The sequence below is a fragment of the Pogona vitticeps genome, chromosome 4 (genome assembly GCF_051106095.1).
Source record: "Pogona vitticeps strain Pit_001003342236 chromosome 4, PviZW2.1, whole genome shotgun sequence".
In the NCBI taxonomy this organism is placed as follows: Eukaryota; Metazoa; Chordata; class Lepidosauria; order Squamata; family Agamidae; genus Pogona; species Pogona vitticeps.
This window is the reverse complement of record NC_135786.1, coordinates 212323646-212344562: the sequence shown is the minus strand read 5'-3', so window position 1 is coordinate 212344562 and position 20917 is coordinate 212323646. Positions and strand designations below refer to the sequence as shown.

The window sequence follows — 20917 nt, the reverse complement described above, 5'->3', positions numbered from 1 at the left end:
TGCTGGGTGCATTACGAAGCATGCATCTGTTGTGCAGTTGGGCCAGTAAAATGGGACTTTCGGGTCAATCAAATTGGGAGGGAACACAAAAGAGGTTGTCTCTTTTGTGTTCCTTTGTTTAATTCAGAAAGAGAGTCTCTGAAATCCAGATAATTCATTTGAAAGAATGATAGAAAAATGAATAATTCAGGTTTCATTCGGATTTCCCTTTTCTGTTTCCTTTTCCTTCACCACCCAAATTGCCTGTGAAGCGTTTAATCAAATACTGTAGTATTGCAAGTGCTGTTGTCTGCAGCCAATCAGAACATCCAGGAGGGGCAGAGAGAGAATTTTGCGTTGAAGAAGAACATGGATTGGTTATAGAATCCAGTGAAGAATGTTCATTTGCTCTGGTCCTTCCCTATGGGTGGGATCTGTGTGCTATTGAGCTCCATGCAGTGTCCGCCATCTTGATTGTGCTGTGCCTGTGGCTCTGTTTTGCCTTTTTATATTTTAGGAAGGATCTCTCCTCTCTCTTTTCTTCTCTTTCCTTTCCTGGATTATTTTTGATGCCTGCTACTGTGTGCTGATTGTGGAGACAACAAACAGAAAATAAGATATTGAGAAGGTGTTTTTTTTAAATGAGGTGTTCTAACTAGGGATGGGATGTTTGGAATTCAAGGACTTCCAATTCCTATAATTTGGTTGGAAATCAGCCAAGGCTGAACCCTGAAAGCCACAGAAAGTAGAGCAGTCCCCTCACATTCCTGCACAGCTGCATCAAAGGAAACATGAGGATTCCCTGTGACTTGTAAAGGTGCATAGGAGAATAAATGCTAACTGAGTCTGCTTCTATATGGGGTGTGTGGAGGCAGCCTTCACCAGAATTGTAGGGGAAATAAAACCAGTTCTAGTTGTTAGATTATGATGCTATCCACTTAGAAATCGATGACAAACTGGAAGATTCCAGAACCATCTGGGATGCAGAATTCAACAGGGTGGAAACATCCCATCGGTTAACAGTTGTCAGTGTGGTGAAGTTGATAGATCATCAGACTAAAGTGGGAATGGCACAACTACCAATTTGTCTATGGGCCAAGGAAATAGATGGACCCACCCTTTCTTGCCTTTTTATTAAACAATGATTCACAAGGTGTTTGGGATGCTTTATAGTTCACATGAAATAGTCATGTTTTATGAGGAGGGATCTACACACTGACAAAGGAATTAAAGTATTCTCGAAGGCTTTCACAGCCAGGATCCGATGGTTTAAAATAGGACACTGCAGACTAAAACAACCAGAAAAATCGGCAGTAGCTGAACATGCCCTGAAACAAGCTGGACATGAAATCCTATTTCGAAACACAGAAGTTGTGAAGACACCAGCAATGATTATGTTAGACTGCACAGTGAAGCCACTGAAATCCACAAACACCAACAGAGTTTCAACAAAAAGAAGAAAGTCTAAAACTCAACAAAGCCTGGCTCCCAGCACTGAAAAATACATCCTGCAAAAAGGTCAACGAACTCTACCCAGCCACAAGGACTGGTGACCACTGCACACAATAGACTAGCTAATGACACCCATCAATCACAATGAGAGACCATCTCCCCTTTATCACAACAATACACCCATAACAAAAAAAACACCCTGATTACTATAATCACCCAATTTCCAAAAAAGGACAAAAAGCTGATCCCACAGCTACAAATACTCAACTATCCCACACACTACAACACAACACAGAGTTCTAACTCCTGTCCTCTGAAGATGCAGGTCACAGAGACTGGCAAAATGTTAGGAAGAAAAAGCTTCAGAACAGTGCCAAACAGCCCGAAAAACCTACAACAACCAAAGGAATAAAACTTTGAACCATGGAGCTGAGTTGAAGAAACTGGCTTTGATCTTTCAAAATAGAAAGAATTTCTGCATAAATATAACACCTCGTGCACTGTGGGAGATATGATGATTCCCTGTGAATTAAAAGTTGGTTGTGGGGATGACTTCTAACTGAAGCTGCCTCCATATGGAGTGTCTAGAGGCAGCTTCTGTTAACCCATTCCCCCATGTAACTTTGGGCATCACAGGGAATCTTTGTAATTTCCATGTTGCAACAGGGCATTTTTCTAATGGTCCACAGAAGCGATGCAGGAGCAGCATGGAAGTGAGGGGGCTGCTCGACCTCCTGGGCTTTCTTGGTCCCATAATTTGGCTTGGGAGGTTGCCACTGAATTATGGTAATAGCAGTCCCTGAATTCCAAACATCCTATCTTTATTCTAATGCTAAACCTTGTTTGTTTGCTAATCCTCAATACACTGGAATTGCTATGGGATCAGACAATGCTTCAGATAAATCACTCAATGACTTTTCTTTAGGTCTACCAAATAAAAGTTAACACTGTACTTAGGTTTACTCTTGCACTTCCTGTTGAATGGTTTCCACTGCTTTGTTACCTTTCTGCCACAAACCATTTAAACTCTTAACATTTTGTTTATTTTTTAGATATGTTTTTTTGCTCTGCCCACATTGGGCAAAAGTATGGGGAATAGTGGGAAAACTGTATTACAGTTGTGGTTGTTGTTATATATACCATCAAGTCTGGTCTTCCTCTTTTCCTATTACTTTCCACTTTTCCTTGCATCATGGTCATTTCCATTCAGGCTAATGATATGCTCAAAGTCTGATAGCCTCAGATTTATCATTTTGCTCTTAGGGAGAGTTCAGTCCTGCCTTGATCTAAAGCTCACTTATTTTTCTTTCTAGTATGCCATGATATTTGTTAAGTTCTCTCTGATATGTCAGTTGAATTTATTCCCACCAACCCACAGCCTTTACTGTCCACCTGACACCTGTGTACATAATAATCAGGACATGTATTTATTTTTTTATTTGCTAAACTGACACCTGTGTACATAATAATCAGGACATGTATTTATTTTTTATTTGCTAAACTCCAGTAAGGTGCAATTAAAATAGGCCCATTGAATCAATGCAACATGTAGAGGAGTTGATTCACCAATTATCTACTGATTATATATAAAAGAGGACACATGGCCACTTTCTTTGGTGGCACTCTCCAACATCTCAGGACCATGATAAATAAGAATGTGCTTCCACACCATAAGGGGTCATGGAACAGAGCCTCAGAAAAAGCTCTAATGATCAAACAGAGCCATTTGGGTAGAGGTGATTGTTAAGGTATTCTGACTCACATAATTTAGCTCTCAAGAATTATCTTTATTCAGAGAAATAAAATAGGTCGGCATGTGTATAAACCAACCTTTGAACAGGATATGCAAGTACACCACTTTGATGGACTGTAGCACTTGAGTCATCCCAACTGTAAATGATAAAATCAGAGAGGCATCCAAAGAAGAAAGCAGTGTAGTTTTGGCCTGGATGTTTATAATTATTCTCACAAAGGCTGAACAAATGCATAATGACATGGAGGTACCACTTGTCAGTTCTAGTGGAATTTGCCCCCTCCCAGCCCACTCTGTACCCAAATAAAAAGCACATAGATTGAGGCCAACCCAACTTGTACTGTTTAGCATTCTGAACTGCTCCATTCCTGGGTCTGTGAGGTTATCTATGCATTCCTGGTTATCCTTGGGGTTGGGGGACACACACCACATTTACATGAGTGGGCAAAAATGCAGAAAGCTAGAACTAGGTTTTTTGTATTGCTCAGTGAGTCCTCCCTGCCATCTCAGTGATTGGAATTGGGAAATTCAGCGGACACTTGCCTTCTCCTTAGTGCCAGCCAACCATACTATCTTACAATACAAATTTTACTTTCAAGATTTTCTTTCCTCAATTCGTGTTGTTTATCATTTAAAAAATCCTAAGAATGTCAAATAGGAGATGAAACATTTGTTGTGGCTTTGCTTCACCTTGGCGAGTGGCTCCTTGTTCCACTCCATGGTCACCTCAGAATCACACAAACACCCTAACCTAAGGGACTCCTCAAGAGGCCTTTTATGCCATCTCTTCTACCATGAGTAAGCAGAGAATCCTGCAGTAGGAAGGTGAAGAAGAAAGGTTAGCAAGTCAACCGTCCTCATCTACTTTAAGTTGCATGGTAACTGTGAGCATGGTCTGCTGGTTGGAAGCAACTTCTCCGTAAATGTTCAAAACCATCTGATCATAACCCCAGAAGCTACAATGATCTCCCATAGCATGAACATTGCTTTGTTTTAGTTTTTTTTCCTGCTTGGTCATCAGATATAAAGTACCTTCTTACTGCACACTAAGCTCTAGAGGGAAATGCAAAAGTATTTTCTTCTAATAATAATAATACTTAAGCATGTAACTCCCAGGGATGGGGACTTGTGACTTGCTGTCGAGTCTGACTTAAGTCACACCAGCAACTTAATAATTCTGCTTTCACAAACTTTTGGACATAAATATTCATAATCTGTGCAATTGTCAAATACTTAATATTGTTGGCTGTTGTAGGTTTTTTGGGCTGTTTGGCCAAGTTCTGAATGGCCAAACAGCCCGACAAAACTACAACAACCATTGGATCCTGGCCATGAAAGTCTTTGAGAATACTTAATATTGTTGTCTATCCATCTAATTATGTCCGGGGAAAAATTGTTTCTACCAACAAAGCAATGTTGCTGTTGCTACTAGAACTGGGGGGGGGGGAATTAGAATTATTCAGTACTGACACAAGGGTCAATATTTCACTGTCGTTGAATAATATGAACAATATTAATAACCTGTCCCATCCTTCTCTCTCCTGCAGGTTCTTTGCCAAGATGTAGATAAGCAGCAGATAGAGGGACCTCTGGAGAACAAAGCTTTTTCTGTTCAGGAAGGTTTACCATCAGTGCCATATTTGTATAAGGTAATCTGATGTATTCAAATATGGGGAAAAATGATTGAGGGTGTATGAAAATTAACTGCTTCTCTGTCTTTTGGCTCTGATCAAATGTAACATAGGAAATTAACTATTCCATATTTCTATAGCTAAAATAGAGGATAGGCAGCTTAGGGTAAAATGTTGATATGTGCAAGAAGAAACTTGAGTTCTGATTTGCCTTTTCCTCCCCCCTCATACGGCAGTTTACATTTGAACCTCCTACTGTCAGCTTGCGACTAACTGGAGAGACAGATGGGATCATACAGATTCGGCCAGATGGAGTTTTGTATCTTAATGGATCTCTGGACTGGGAAACAAAAAAAGTCCACACCCTAGAGGTAAAGCAAAGATACAATTGTGTTTCTTTTTAATCATTGCTAATGGTGGTGTGCTATATTGGTTACCAACAATTAAAATGAAACAGAAAGCTTCATCTCCTTTCCCTTTTCTATTTCTCAAGCAGCATGGAAGAACAAACAGGAGGGGGGATTTCCCCCCCTCATGCCCTGTAAAAAAGCAGTGTTTCCCAGCCTTGGGTCCTCAGATATTCTTGGGCTAAAACTCCCAGAGGCCTTCACCACTTTCTGTGTGGGACAGGATTTCTGGGAGTTGTAGTCCAAGAACATCTGGGGACTCAAATTTGGGAACTACTGCCTTAAAGGGAAAGAGGACCAGTTTAAATCATGTGAAACAAAGCCGCGTGAGGTGTGGCATGATCAGTTCTTACATGTGGATGCAAGGATTGCTCCAAATGATATGTCAGACCTCAAAGCAACCCTGTTTAGCACTAACGAAACCAGTCAGGGTCGGGATAATTGGGGTTGCCTAGTTGTACCTTTATTCTTTATGGGGATGGTTGGCATCATCAATAAAATACAGTCTTCAGTGCAGAAAATGTTTTACAACAGTGAACTATATAACTGGAACTGAGAAAGGATGGGGTGGACTGTCTATAGCTATAGTTTTAACAGTGTGTGTGTGGGGGGGGGGAGGTCTTTGGGAAAAGGAAGTTTAGGCCTTAAATTCATCTGTAAGTGAGGGTTTTGCTGGTTTGTTCATTTTCCCCAACTGACATTAGTGGGTTTTGCAAATCTCTCTCTCTCTCTCTCTCTCTCTCTCTCTCTCACACACACACACACACACACACACACACACACACACACACACACACACCACACCACACCACACCACACCACACCACACAGCACAGCACAAATGCAACCCCCTGTCCACTCTAAGTTTTTCAAATTAATTTTTAATTTTTTAGTTTCTCTGTAAGGCCTTGATGCTAATTTGTTATAACAATGTGACCATTCGGCTAAAAACAGAGATCACCAGATCCAGTGCTTGAAATCATATGCAAAGCATTTAGTATAGCGAAATAGTAGAGCAGTGGTGCTGTGGAAGGAGCCAGTATGGTCAGTGCAGGAGGTAGTTTTGGGAAGTAACGGGGGGGGGGGGGACAGATGCAAAGGAAGTCCTCTAGCATGGCAACAATCAGCACTGTGCTTCAACACGATACCTGCACCCCAACAATCACATACGCCCAAATTGATGCAAGTATGTTTGTTTATTTAAAAAGTAGAAACTTCAGTGGCAGAGGAAAGAAAGTGCAGATTAGGAGGGAAAAGGGTCTGGGCTGGTTCACATTAAGCTGTATGTCATGTAGTCAATGGAAAATACTACAAATCTAATCATGCCAATCCTAGAGCAATTCCTACAGTATTTGTCAATGCAGTCACACGTTAGCTACTTGTTTCTACCTCTGTTGCCCTCTGGAGGTACATAAATCACTAGCGCAAGCATGGTTGCATATATTTTTTGCTTCGATGAATAAATACATCAGTTCCTGATGGAACTGACCAAAGGTCCTGCTGGTGCTTTCTCTCCCAAGCAACCAGCTTGATGCTGCTAGGAAAGCCCCGAACAGGTAGATAGGCTATAACCATCTCCTGTGCTTGTTCCCCAGCAACCATTGTTTGGTGACATATAACTTTTGAAGGACAGCCTGCAAAAGTTAGTGTGTGTTTTTATAACTATAACTCCCAGAATGTCACAGCTAGGATGGTCCTATGGGCTGGGAGATTCTGAGAGCTGCGATCTTTGCGAACTTTTCGAAGTTCTGTTTGAAATGATGGAAGTTCCACTTAGCCTTGCCAAGCAGCATCAACATCACTTCTAAATCACCAGAAGAATTGAGAACTATCTTTTCTAGGTCCTCAAAACATCAGATTCTTTGTACTTAAAATCTTCTGCAGAGGAAAGCTCCCTGTTTTATTTCCACTCCTTGGTCTCTCTTATTCTGAAACATTCACTGTTTTCCCCCCCTCAGGTTGCTCCTTTTAGATGCTCTTTTGGTTCTGCTAACAGTAAGACTGCTGGTAGAGTACAAATTATGTTTCCAAACATTTTCCTATTCAAGAAGGATAGTTTGGAACAACATATTGTTTGATTATTTCTCTGTTTACTGCTTTAGGTTCAGCCACTGATAATAGCAATAGAGACCAGGTTTCGAAGGAGCAGTTTCAAAATATTTTAAAAGCTAGCCAGGATAACTTTTAAACATTCCTGCACAGGCAGAAAGTTGGACTAGATGATACTTGGGGATACCTTCCAAGTGTCAATTATAAGATTTTTTTATTGTATAGTTCTATGATTTTACAGCATTGGGTGGTTCATATAACTATATATTTCATTGCTGATAATAAGGTACACTTTGAGTCAAACGGTGTAATTAAATCAAACACTCTCAAAGATAAATGAGAAAGTTCACTAAGAGCTGAACATGACATTCTTTGAATATACCTTTCTTATCCCTCTTTCCATTAGATCGAAGGCCTGAACGCAAATGGAGAAAGAGTGAAAGGCCCCTTTACTGTCCTCATAAAAGTGAAAGACATCAATGATAACCCACCCCAGTTTGATCAACAACAATATTTTGGAGTAGTGAGACAAAACTCTCGGCCAGGTATTCATATTTGTTTGAGCAAATACTTTTGCTCCCTGGAGCAAGGGTAGGAAAACTGCAGGCCTCCAAAGGTGCTTTCCAATCCATGAAACCCAGTGTTGACAATGATCAGGGATGATAGGTGTTTATTTATTTATTTATTTATTTATTTATTTATTGGACTTATATACCGCCCCATAGCGCTACAAGCACTCTCCGGGCGGTTTACAATTTTTAATTATACAGGCTACAGGTTGCCCCCCCAGCAAGCTGGGTACTCATTTTACCGACCTCGGAAGGATGGAAGGCTGAGTCAACCTTGAGCCGGCTACCTGGGATTTGAACCCCAGGTCGTGAGCACAGTTTTAGCTGCAGTACAGCGTTTTAACCACTGCGCTGAACAACATCTGGAAGGGCACATGCTCCTCGTATCTGTTCCAGAGGCTAAGGATAGGTTACACTAATAAAATTAATATAAACAACCATTGTCGAGTTGCCTCCATGGAATATTCTTAAGTAGTTTAAGAGAGCATAACAAAACAGGCCAACAAGCTGAAAACTTTGCCATTGTTTCCATCTCAGCTGTTGGCATTACTGAAGAGGTTAGTCTAGTGCTTCTCAACCATGGGTCCTTAGATGTTCTTGGACTATAATTCTCAGAAATCCTAGATAGTCCAGCTAGTGGTGAAGGCTTCCGGGAGTTTTAGTCCAAGAATATCTGAGGACCCAAGGTTGGGAACTATTAGATTAGTCATTTCTCAGCTGCAAGTTGTAACTGAAGAGCAACTTCCCTCTTAAATAAACATAGTGTTCCTGAGGGAATGTCAGACAAACCATGATAATATTTTCTCCTGTTTGTGCCTAAATGTTTAAAGACATAGCTCTTGTACAAACCAGAAAATGCTTGACTGAAAAACACTTGCCCAAGATGAGAAAGGAGGCAATCTATGTCTTCAGGTTGAAGCAGATCTAGTTCAAAGAGAAGCCAGTTTAGTGTAGTGGTTAGAGTGTAGAATTAAGTATTGTAAGACGTTGTTTCAAGTCCTAGTTGTCTATAAAACAGACTGAGGCCCTGGTCATGTGAGGGAAATGTTCTCTAGTTATCTCCCAGTTTGTTGCTTTTCCCCCTTGTCATATGATGTACAGCGAAGCTCAAGACATTTTCCTGGCCAGCGGTGTAACTGCAGAACATTTCCCCATTGCCAGAAGGGTTGTGTTATTTTGTACCTTTGTTGTACTGGTGCATTCCTTGTTGGGATTGCCTGTGTGTACGACTTGCCCCGCTTCTTTTCAGAATCGAAGCCAGGAAGATGGCCACCATTACTGTGGTGCACTTTTCCCCCAATGCCTGATACATCAATACAGTGGTAAAAGAATGTCACCTGGGGGCCGTCACCATTGCATTACTGATTAGTAATATTTTTTAAATTTCTATGGGAAGATGCATTGAAACATTGATATGCCAATGTCAAGGAGGTGTTGTGATCGCCAGTACTGCTGTGTGGCTATTCCATGTCCATTGTGTGCAATGCATTTCTGCAGCAGCAGCCAGTGCAACAGAAGGACACTTTCCTAACCAGAAACCCTTTCTGATCAAAATTCCCTCTTAATTTCCACTCCCTTGTGTGCGAGTCTGCTACTCCCCCACATGAGGTTTCATTGCGACCAAATGAAAGAAGCTAGAAATGATCACTGTGGGTGCGATCATTATGTATGAGAATGAGACTTGACTGCCTCATTCTCATATATAAAAACAAGGACCCACAACATTTTTCTCTTGATCAACAAAATAGAAATTTCTGGAAGTTGAGTCATGGCAACTGGACTTCTTTCTCGTTAGGTTGAAATGTTTTACTACTCATCCAAGCAGCTTCACCTAACAGGAAAGAAATCCAGTTGCCATGATTCAACTTCCAGATAACCACACCTGGATGACTGAGAATCTTCACAAAAATAGAAATATATTTTCAGCTGGTTTTGATGATAGTTCTTGTGTTTGTGAGAACAATTTTGCACAACATATATATTGTGCAATATATGTACCTTAACATGTACTGTGTTTATGAGAACAATATATCCTGTTGAGAAATGCATAAATTTATGGGAACTGTTCATGTCCTTAGGTTGGAAAAGAGAGATTAAAAAACTGTAAAATAACAGGGCCATTGCATAGTTGTTAAGGAATGTGGCTATGAAACCTAAAAGTCAAAGGTCCCAATATTACCCCATTTCTTTTAATGTGATTACCAAAAAACTGAAAATTAATTCTGTAGGAAGGGATTATGGTTGGTGGTTCAAATTAAAAAGCTAGGATCCTTGACCCTTTACTGAAATAAGCTGACCTGTTGTTCTGAAGACAGTGGTGGCTCTCCAGTGTAGAATGCCATCTTCAGTTTCTTTCACCCTTAACATGTACATATTTTTTCTTTTGAAATCAAACAGGAAAAATCTTCATGTATGTCACTGCTTCAGATCGCGATGATCCCAGCACGCCACACGCTCAGCTCAGCTACAGCCTCCGTCAACATTTCCCCAATCCTTATCAGGTTATGCTTTTCCAGATTAACAACGTCACAGGCGCAATTTCAACAACTCCTGCTGGTAGGCAGACTTCCTCTCTATGGTGTCCGTTTTCAAAATAAATAAGCAGCCTGTCCTGAAAAGTATGGGCTGTCTTTGATTAAGAACACATGGCTTTGTCAGTTCTAGCCCTCATTTGCATTTCAAAAGTCTGTAGCTTTGAATGGAAATTCCAACCTTGCAAAATGTGGCAGAAACTGCTGATTAAAATCATAGTGGAACCAGAGCTCAATAAAGTTATTATTATTTTTTTGGACTACAGCTCTCAGAATCCATCAGCAGACATTCACTCCTCTGGCTGAGGAACTCTGGGAGTTTCAGTCCAAAAAAGTAACTTTCCCAAGCTCTGAGAACATCAAGAGCAAACTATTCCATGGTGCTAGGGCCAAAGTGTTAATTACAGATAGCCTGCTGTTAGAGCTAAAATCACATCAGTGTTCAAGAGACACAAATGAAGCAATCTGAGGAATCAGAATTTCCAGTGAAGAACATGCTTATGGCCAGAAGACCAACCACAGAACAAAGCAAGTGAATTTGTAAATACCAGAGGTGAGAAAACCTGATGTGACAATCATACACAAGCAGCACTTAAGGAATTCCCTTTTAATTAATGGCTTATCTCTAGTGTATACAGTGGTGCCCCGCATAGCGAGGTTAATCCGTTCCGGATTAACCATTGCTATGACGAAACATCGCTAAATGGAATGGAAAAAGCCACTGGAATGCATTAAACTTAGTTTAATGCGTTCCAATGGCTTCTTTACTCACTGTTCAGCGAAGTTTCCTCATTGCGCCGCTATTTTTGCGCCCTCGGTAAGTGAGGGCAGGGCGCAAAAATGGTTGCGGCGGCCATTTTGGGTCATGCGGTGGCCATTTTGGAGCCACCGAACAGCTGATTTTCAGGCGTCGCAATGTGAAGATCGGTAAGCGAAACGCTTACCGGTCTTCGCAATGCGATTTTCACCCATTGGGGCCATCGGTAAGCAATCACATCAGTGATCGCAAAAAACTCATTGCTATGCTATTTCGTCGTTATACGGTGCGTTCGTTAAGCGAGGCACCACTGTAATTGGAACCTTAGTGAATGTGAGATAGGATAAACTACAATAATTTTTACCAGATGTCCTGTTCTTCTGCCTTGTTCCATGAGGTTCTGGAACAAAGCAGAAGAACATGACATCTAGTTCTAGATGTTGCCCCAATGCAGAAAAACTTGGTTTCGTGCAAATCATGGTTTACAAAACTTGAAACAGACTTACGAACATAATTCCTTCCTTTCCTCCCGTCTAGACTGACATCCTTTGCTTTCCTTACCAGCATTAAACACAATGCAGTTTTACGTGTGCAGTGATGCTAACTGTGATGCTAACTCTGCTGCTGCTCTTTTGACTTATATACCACTCCAGTGTGCTAGAGCAGGGGTCCCCAAGACACAGTCTGCAGCCCGCTGCCGATCCGTGGCCTCCACAGGACCGGGATGCGGAGACAGATCTCCCACCCCCTCATGCATCCCCGTGCACTCCCCCACGCATGCCCACATGCATGGGCGACCCACCCACCCACCCACACAGGTGCCCTGCCTATCCGCACATGCATACAATTGCACCCCGCTCACCCACAAGTGTGCCACACCCACCCATGAGCACACCACACTCACCGATGCATGTGCACAAGTGTGGCCCACTCACCTGCAAGTGTGTCACACCCAACCCACAAGTGCACCATGCCCACCTGTGAGGGGGGATGCCCCCCACATACAGACCCCACCTCCCAACTGGTTTGCAGAAACCTCAGAAAAGGTTGGAGACCACTGTGCTAGAGCACTCTCTGGGCGGTTTACAACATAATTATGCAAACAACAATCCCCCCCCAGCGAGCTGGGTATTCATTTAACTGACCTCAGAAGGATGAAAGGCTCAGTTTATCTTGAGCCAGCTACCTGAACCCATTTGGATCAAACTCAAGTTGTGAGCAGAGGCTTAACTGCAGTACTACAGTTTAACCACTGCCCCATGGGGCAATGTAAATCATAGTGAGAAACAGCTTTGCAGACAGTGGTTGCAAGGGATCCTGGTTAGCATTAACTATGTTTTTTTTCATGAACATTTTGTGTTGAGAGCTTGAAAGTGCTATTTTTTGAGACTACTGGCCCAAAGTTTCCTTTTTTTTAACTACTAGCCACGGACCATGCTTCCTGAGGATTCTGAAAGTTGTCATCCAAAACACCTAACTTTCCCAGTTTCTTCTAGTGCTAGATATCTCTACTCTTTTGTTTCTTTCCTTTGTGAGTTGCCAAGTTGGGCTGTAAAGTGAGAATGGTTAATGCCTCCTTGAAGGAAGGCACAATGCAAGCAGAATTAAAAGAAGCAGTAGTTTTACCATTGCTAGAAAGTCCTTCTTTGTTCCTACTGTAATGGAAAATTTCCAGTGGGCTTCAAATGCTCTGTTCCTGTGTCACCTGCTCAGCTCCAGTTATTTCTGAATAGTATAAGACCATAATGTTTAGAGGGAAAAACAGAAGGTAGGTGGTTGAATTCCAGGATGAAGTAAATGAAAGAAGTTTCCACGTTTGCTTTTAGTTGGCAAGCTATTATTTACAAGGGAATCAAAGTTATATGTGCTGGCAAAGTTGCTTTTTGGGATAATGGCCATGCTGGATGTTTGATACTGGAAGATGTAATTTAAAAAAAATACTTCAGAAGTCTGCATTTGCATGTGATCCTTGTCCAATGATTTTTTTCATCAGTTAAATCCTTGTTTCTTTTTCAGGAGCTCAGTATTTAGATCCAACAAGTGTGAACGTTTTTATCCTCGTTGTGGATGTGTATGATATGGCAGGACAGTCAGTAAATGCCTTCAACAGTCATGTAGATGTGAATGTCACTGTGTTGGAAAATCTGTGGAAGTCACCACCACCAGTAAAGATCAAGGAAAACTCCACGGAACCGCATCCCATCAGCATCAGTCGGGTAAGGTCTTGAAACCACCAAGAAGCTCAGGATCAAGGGTTTAGATCCTGACCTCCTGGCTCCTACTGTGTACCTACTATACTTTGCCTCTAAAGAGACTTTGACCAATGAGGTTGGTTTGCTCGAGAGAGCACTAAACAGTGAAAGGACAGAAATCTAAACTGAATGTAACAACTTTGCTGGTGTTATCACTGTTAGGTCTGCCCCTGTCATAAATGAGATCTTGCCAGGATGTTCAAGAGAGGCAGCAAAGGAAAGCAAAGCACTTCACATGCATTCCATAATGAATCACAGAATTCACTGCCACATAATGTGGTGATGGCCATCAGTTTAGATGAATTTAGAGGCGGTTTCAGAAATCCTTGACCTTCCCAATGTAGAAGGATTACTACACCCATCCTACTTCATCATTAATGAGGCTGACTGGGGCCGATGGGAACTAGAGTTTAAATGATATCTAGAACAGAGCTGGGAATATTAGATTTAAAAAGTAATTAGTTACAGTTCTAAGCTAGCAGAATTGTTAGCTACAACTAACAAAACAAATCAAGAAACCAAAACATCAAACCAACATTTCCATGTTCAGTTGTTTTCCTTCTCCAAGAAATTTCAGGTCAGTATGTATACTTGTGAGCATTTGCTTTTCAGTCATAGTTATAACAGCATCACAGAAACATTCATTTATTATTAAAGGTGTTCCAAAAATATTATATAATGTGTTTCTATTTTAATAAGCTTCTTGGTAGATCCATTTAGGTGAAAATGAATATAATCAAGATATCTTAAATATAATCAATGTATCAAAAGATTAATTTCTTGGACTACAAATCCCAGAATCCCTTACCTAACAATTCTAGGAGTTATAGTGTAACAAAGCAACTTTTCAAACTCTATATGTAATACATAGTAAAAGTGCATTCCAAATCTATTTGCCTTATAGATTTATTTCTTTATTGGGCCAACAAACCAAGTTTTTTTAAAAAAAGAAGAAAAAATGGGAGTGAGAGCAGGAGAAAGAGAAGAGGATGATACTGCCTTTTGTTACTATGAGAATAGAGTGTTCTGTTTTATGAGCTCTTATTTAACTCTTTGAAATACCAGGTACAATGGAATTATCCAGGTGTAACGTATCATATCTTATCAGAAGAGATGTCTCCTATTAAACCTCCATTTATGGTTGACCGGAATGGGACTATCTACGTAACACAACCTCTGGACAGAGAACAAAAAGACAGTGTAAGTTTGATAAAAATGAGCAACAACTCTTCTAAAAGATATAAAACTGCTGGATAGCTCAGTGGTGTAGGTTATCTGGCTGTGTAGATAGAAATTTTATTCCCCACCATGCTGCCTTGAAAGGGGCTAGACTCAATGATCTGTTGAGTTCTAAGATGATGATGATGATTCAAAAACACCAGGCACAGTCAATCAAAATTATAAAAACATTGACTGGTATTATATAACAGATAAAAGTATCTGTTAAATATCAGTGCAATATGTATGTTGTTCCTAATACTGCTCTTTTTGTAGCTCTCATGGTGTGATTTCTGAGGTCTGCAACTGCTTATAATACTCTGTGAAATTTCAGTCTTTTAATACATTTCATATCTGTCAGTTCTTTAACCTTTGTGTGCAGGATGTTATCTGCTTCTAGTATTCCAAGGTGTTCATAATTTTCATCACTTGATAGTGATTTTATAATACTACAATTTTTAACTCTATTCCATCTAGTTTTTGGATCTTGCAACATTGTATAGATAGAACTGCACATTTATCAATTCCAAAGTTAATTTGAATGTCTTCACTAAATATTCAAATTGTGTTTAGCAGTATTTCTATCTCCATGGAACATTCTGCACTATGATTCAGCAGCAATTCCCTTATATTAAAGTTAAACAAATTGATAACATGTTGAACTTGTTGCGGGGGGGATTCTGGTAATATAGTTTTCACTGCCATGTCTCTCAAAGGCTGTGATTAGTACTTCGTTGTGAGTAAGCACTAATATCAGTGGGATTTGCTTCTGAGCAGACATGCATTTTACCTGTAAATCAATTCTCTCTCTCTCTCTCTCTCTCATTTATTTATAATATTTTTACCCCATCTTCTTCTTAAAAGTACCCAAGGCAGCTTACAATTCCTAACTACAAAATTTCTATTTCAGTATTCATTATCCATAATCGTGAAAGATGACGATGGAGACTTACAGTTGTCACGTGCAGTGACTCTTAATGTCACAGTAGAAGACATTAATGATAATCCCCCTGTGTGTGGCAAACGCTTGACTAAATTTGAAGTTCAGGAGAATGAAATTGTAGGTAAGAAAATATGATGTCAGAAAGACTGTTTTGGAAACACTATGAATTTGGACAGCTATGTCTCAATTGCAAATCCAAAGTAGATTTTCATAGGACATGTGGGTTCTTTGCTTGCCTATGGCTGGAGAGCTGGAGAAGTTACTCGTTTTGAATGATAACTCCCAGAATCCCACTGTTCTTGCTGACTGGAGTATCATTGCTAAAAAGTAACTTTATCTTATATTGCTGACAGTGACAACTGCCAATCTGTCAGTCTCAACAGAGCTATCCAAATGCTGGATCTGTCAGTGTTAATTTTATTCAGTTTCTTATTTCTGAAGAAGCATTTTTCTTATTTCTTAAGTAGCATTTGTTTAAGAAAGCTGAAGAAAAAATGTTTTTTTTTTGCCTTTGTCCTTAAATAAGCACTGTTGCAAACAATTTTCCTTAGCAAATGTTGATCTGTCTATGATTTTGTCTAATACAGTACATGCATATTGGAACACCTTTTAAAAAGCTTTGCACAACTAAAGAAAGTGTAAATATCAAAATATTTCTAAGTCTTGGGTTGTGTCCTGCTTTGTGAAATGCACATTAGGTCAGCTTGCATTCAGAGAGAACCAAATGAATTTTTGACATTCTTATTAGTTCAGGTACTTTGCTCTACCTATCTAAACTAAAGAACCAATTATTATGTTTAACCACAGCTCTTTCATGTCCCTCCATTAGTTGCCTGGAATTGGTTTACAGAATATTTATACAGTACTAATATTGTAACTTACTTTATTTTCTATTATAGAGTGGTAAAATATACCAGATGGGCGGGATATAAATTGAATAAATAAATAAATAAAATAAAAATTAGCTTCCATGTAGTTTATATTTATATTTATTCCAATGTCTTTTACCACCACTAGGAAATTTGATAGGAGTCTTTAGTGCTACAGATGCAGACCAAGAAAATACTCTTAATTCACGCCTACAGTACCAGATTGTGGATCAAACCCCCCAAATCCCTACAGAGAACATGTTCCGCATTGAATCAGGAACAGGGACAATCAACCTATTTAGTAATGCATTAAACAAGCAGCTTGCCTCTAATTATTCACTGAAGGTGAAAGTGACAGATCCAGGTGAGTACATCACACACGAAGTTATTCCTGTCTTCACCTCATTCTTTTTCAGAAGTTTGTAGAGGGTGAGCAATGGGAAACCCATATCTCCATGTTTTTATGCCCCCCCCCCACGTAGAGCTTGTCTACTGGGGGTCAATTGGAAAAGCCTGGAGCAGGCTAACTAGGGTTGCAAGCTCTTTTCTCCCTACCATATTTTTGCAGTGGTGGTAGTTCGGTACACTTCATGACAGGTTCAGGGGACAGAAAAGCCCACCCTCACGAGATAACAACCACTATTTTAGAATAAGTCTATGTAAGATAATGAGATTTAAGAACAATGTGGATGGACAAAATTGTATGGTCATTTTATGATGCTGTAACACAAATGGCATAACTTTTGGCAGTTAATGCTGCAGGTTAAGAAGTGGGTGTAAATGTTATCATCAGCACACAACAGATACAGTGGGGTCTCTACTTAAGAATGTCCCTACTTAAGAACAATCCAACTTAAGAACAGCTCCATTTGCTAAATTTTGCTTCTACTTGAGAACAGAGATCCAAGATAGGAACAGGAAAAAAAACTTTCCTGCTCTTTTTTTAACCTTAGGTCATCTTAGGTTAAAAAAAAATTCTCCCCCTAGTGGTAGAGTATGTATTAACCAGCTTTGCATTAGTTCCTATGGGAACTAATGCTTCAATGTACGAACGCACCTCTACATAACAAAAAAACAGCCAGAATGGATTAATTGGTTTTCAGTCCATTCCTATGGGAAATTTTGCTTCAACTTAAGAACGTTTCAACTTAAGAACACCATTCCAAAACGGATTAAGTTCTTAAGTAGAGGTTCCACTGTAGTTTCTATGGACGGAAAAGAGCAGATATGGATTAAATGGTTTTCAATGCATTCCTATGGGAAATGCAGATTCAACATAAGAACTTTTCAACTTGAGAACCACCTTCCAATACGGATTAAGTTCTTAAGTAGAGACCCCACTGTAATGTCTATGCTGACTTCCTAACTTGCACAGCTTGTTATCAAAAATTATGCTATTTGCATTATGCATGAGGGTGTAACTAACAGATTTTTGGTCCATGTGTTATAAAGAAGGTCTGTACAGAAACCTGCCTTATGTCGAGTCAGACAGTTGTTCCATTTGCCCAGTATGGTTAACTCTGATTTATGAGATTTTTTTTTCCTAGCCCTACCTGGAGATTGCTGGCTTTCCTTGCTGGTCTCCCATCAAAAGCTTTCCTTGCTGGTCTCCCATCCAAAACTTGACCAGGCCTGGCAGTGCTTAGCTTCTGAAATTAGATGGCATGCGTATATAAACAATAGCTGCGAAAAAGGTCCAAAATCCAAGATTTGTAGAAGGCCATACAGTTCAATTAAATATTTTAGTGGAATCAGAAACCACAATACAGTACTGTAGCACCTAGCAGAACTTAATTAGAATGTCCTATGACCTTCTTCCACTTTCTCTCTTAAGACTGTGACTAAAAAAAGCTTCATCTGCATCAATGACGTCCTTCTTCCCCACTTATTGCTGCTTATTTTGTCATGTTGCCTATTGAGAAACATGAGAGCACAATTTTGAAATATGCATATTCTTAGCCGTGTACTTTTTAAAATGTGTACAGTGGGGGCTTGACTTGAGAACTTAATCCGTATTGGAAGGCGGTTCTCAAGTCAAAAAGTTCTCAGGTCAAATCTGCATTTCCCATAGGAATGCATTGAAAACCATTTGATCCGTATCTGCTCTTTTCCGTCCATAGAAACTAATGGGAAGCTGCTATTCCGCCTTCGACCACTAGAGGAGGGATATTTTGTTTCTTTTTTTCTTAGGTCAAGAAAGGTTCAGGGAAGGCAGGGAAAATACAGTCCAGGCAGTACAGTACCAGGCAGTCTGAAGACTGTCTCCCAATCCACTCTCTAAACGCTGGGAGGAGTGAGGAAGCAGACAGGCACCCTTTTCACTGGCCAACAGTTAACTGAAAGTTCAAATTTTGCACTTTCCCTGCCTCCCACGTGGGTTTTTTTTCAGTTCTTAACTCAAATCTAAGTACTTATGTCAAGTCAATATTTTCCTATGAGAGTGGTTCTTAAGTCAAAATGTTCTTAACTCGAGCCATTCTTAAGTCAAGACCCCACTGTACATGTGGTTTTCTGTGCTTTCCTGCCCTGAAATGCATCATGGGCTTTAGAAATGTTTGGATTTGCAAGGCAAGATGCTTTTTCCCCCGGTGACCAGTCTCAGGACAAGTGCATAAGGAACGGCTAACCCAACAAATGTCTTCCCCAGCTCTCTTTATGGTGCTCAGGGCACGACTGAAGTTTTGAATTGAACAGTTTTGAGAATCGTTGTTCTATACAGAATGGCTCACATTTGATCTTGCTCTGTTCTTGTTCTCATAGTTTTCCAAACACTGTGTGATGTGCAGATAAATGTCATTGACATCAACGATCAGATCCCAATCTTTGAAAAATCAGATGTGAGTATCCATTGATTTAGTTATGAAAGTCAGCAGATTGTATGACATTTTTAGTGGTCTAATAAACGTACCTCCTATCCAGCACTGTGTTTTGTATGGACCACATAGCTCTTATTGATTTTTGTGATCTACTCATTACAGTATGTTCACTAAAGTAGAGGTGGGCCATCTCCAGACCTCTTGGGCTGTCCACACCAAGCCCTGGACTTTGTAGGACTATAACTGCTCCTGTTATGTTCCTCCTTATATCCTTACAAAAATTAAGGATGCTACTGAACACAGACCCCCTACACACTTTGCATCCAGCAATGGCCAAAACCAATGTTTTTATTTTTTTAAAAACTGAACTTTGCAGTGGTTCTAGGTCTCCCTCAAAATAGAAAAATTGCTCCCCCTGGTTTTTAGAGAGAATATGGGGATATTTTGAGCCAAAGCCAATTTTTAAGTGCTGGGGGTGCATAGAGGTGCTGGGGCACCTTGGGTGTGCAGAGGAAATGTTTGGGCCATTGCATGGCAGCATGTAGGCCATGAGTTAATATGTTGCTCACCTCTGCACTACAGCACTTAATTTGTCCTCTAGCTGGACAATAGCACAAGCCTGTTTGGAATTCTCTTATGGTTTTTGATTTGTGCATAACAACTGAATTTGATATTAAGCCACTCCACTCACTAAACAGACAGAAATGAGTCCATCTTCTTATAAATGCAACATTCTTCGTATTCTCAAAGGCTCCGATGGTTGTAGTGGGTTTTCCGGGCTGTTTGGCCGTGTTCTTAAGGTTTTTCTTCCTAACGTTTCACCAGTCTCTGTGGCCGGCATCGTCAGAGGACAAGAGTCAGAACTCTGTTTTGACAGAGCACAGACAGAGTTCTGACTCCTGTCCTCTGAAGATGTCGGTCACAGGAAGAACAACCTTAAGAACATGGCCAAACAACTTGGAAAACCCACAGCAACATTCTTCCATTCCTTTTGTCTTTATTAAGCATGTAATTGGTCCATCCTTCCTTTTAGTATGGGTCTGTGATTCTTCCAGAAGACAAACAAGTTGGTACTGTAATAATGGAAATTCAAGCCACAGACACAGATGAACCATTCACTGGAAGCTCTCGAATTGTGTACGCCGTCAAAGCGGGAGATCCAAACAATTCTTTTTCAATACAGACAGATCGAAAAACAAACAGAGGATATGTAATTATTAATAAGGTAACTAACATAATTTCTTTTTCTGATCAGTCTTGAGTTTGAAATAAATCTTAATATTTGGAGCCTATAAACGGAGTCGAGTGTGACTTGCAGGCCTGCTTAACTTTGCCCTGAAGCTGACAGAGAAGACACTGGATCCACCATGAAGTTTTGTTCAGGCTTCAGTAAAGCACAATGGCATAAAATTGGAGTCTTTTGTGTGGAAAACACTCAAGATGGGGGAGATGGGGGGGGAGGGATGAGGAAGGGATTGAGGGAGTACAGCTGAGTCATTGAAAGGTCTATCTTCTAATAATAATGATAACAATAATGATTCCATGTCATCAAGTTGATTTCAGCTTTCCAGGACTTTCTAGATAGAGAATACTCAGAAGTGGTTGACCATTTCCTTCTTCTGGGGGCATCCTGAGACTATTCAGCTTGCCCAAGTTTGCACAGGCGGGCTCTTTTTGCAGGTGGCAATTAA

At 40.3% G+C, this 20917-nt stretch overlaps 1 protein-coding gene across 1 annotated transcript in view; it reads left to right on the top strand.

The window, feature by feature from the left end:
- The window catches only part of CDH17 (cadherin 17), a 43442-nt gene that overhangs the window by 12366 nt on the left and 10159 nt on the right, over window positions 1-20917 (top strand). Inside the window, exons 2-11 of the mRNA XM_078393596.1 lie at window positions 4732-4833; window positions 5052-5186; window positions 7678-7816; window positions 10238-10396; window positions 13145-13344; window positions 14446-14580; window positions 15509-15662; window positions 16559-16774; window positions 19171-19247; window positions 20260-20451. Coding sequence (XP_078249722.1) covers window positions 4732-4833; window positions 5052-5186; window positions 7678-7816; window positions 10238-10396; window positions 13145-13344; window positions 14446-14580; window positions 15509-15662; window positions 16559-16774; window positions 19171-19247; window positions 20260-20451 — 1509 coding nt within the window. The remainder of the gene's footprint in view (window positions 1-4731; window positions 4834-5051; window positions 5187-7677; window positions 7817-10237; window positions 10397-13144; window positions 13345-14445; window positions 14581-15508; window positions 15663-16558; window positions 16775-19170; window positions 19248-20259; window positions 20452-20917) is intronic.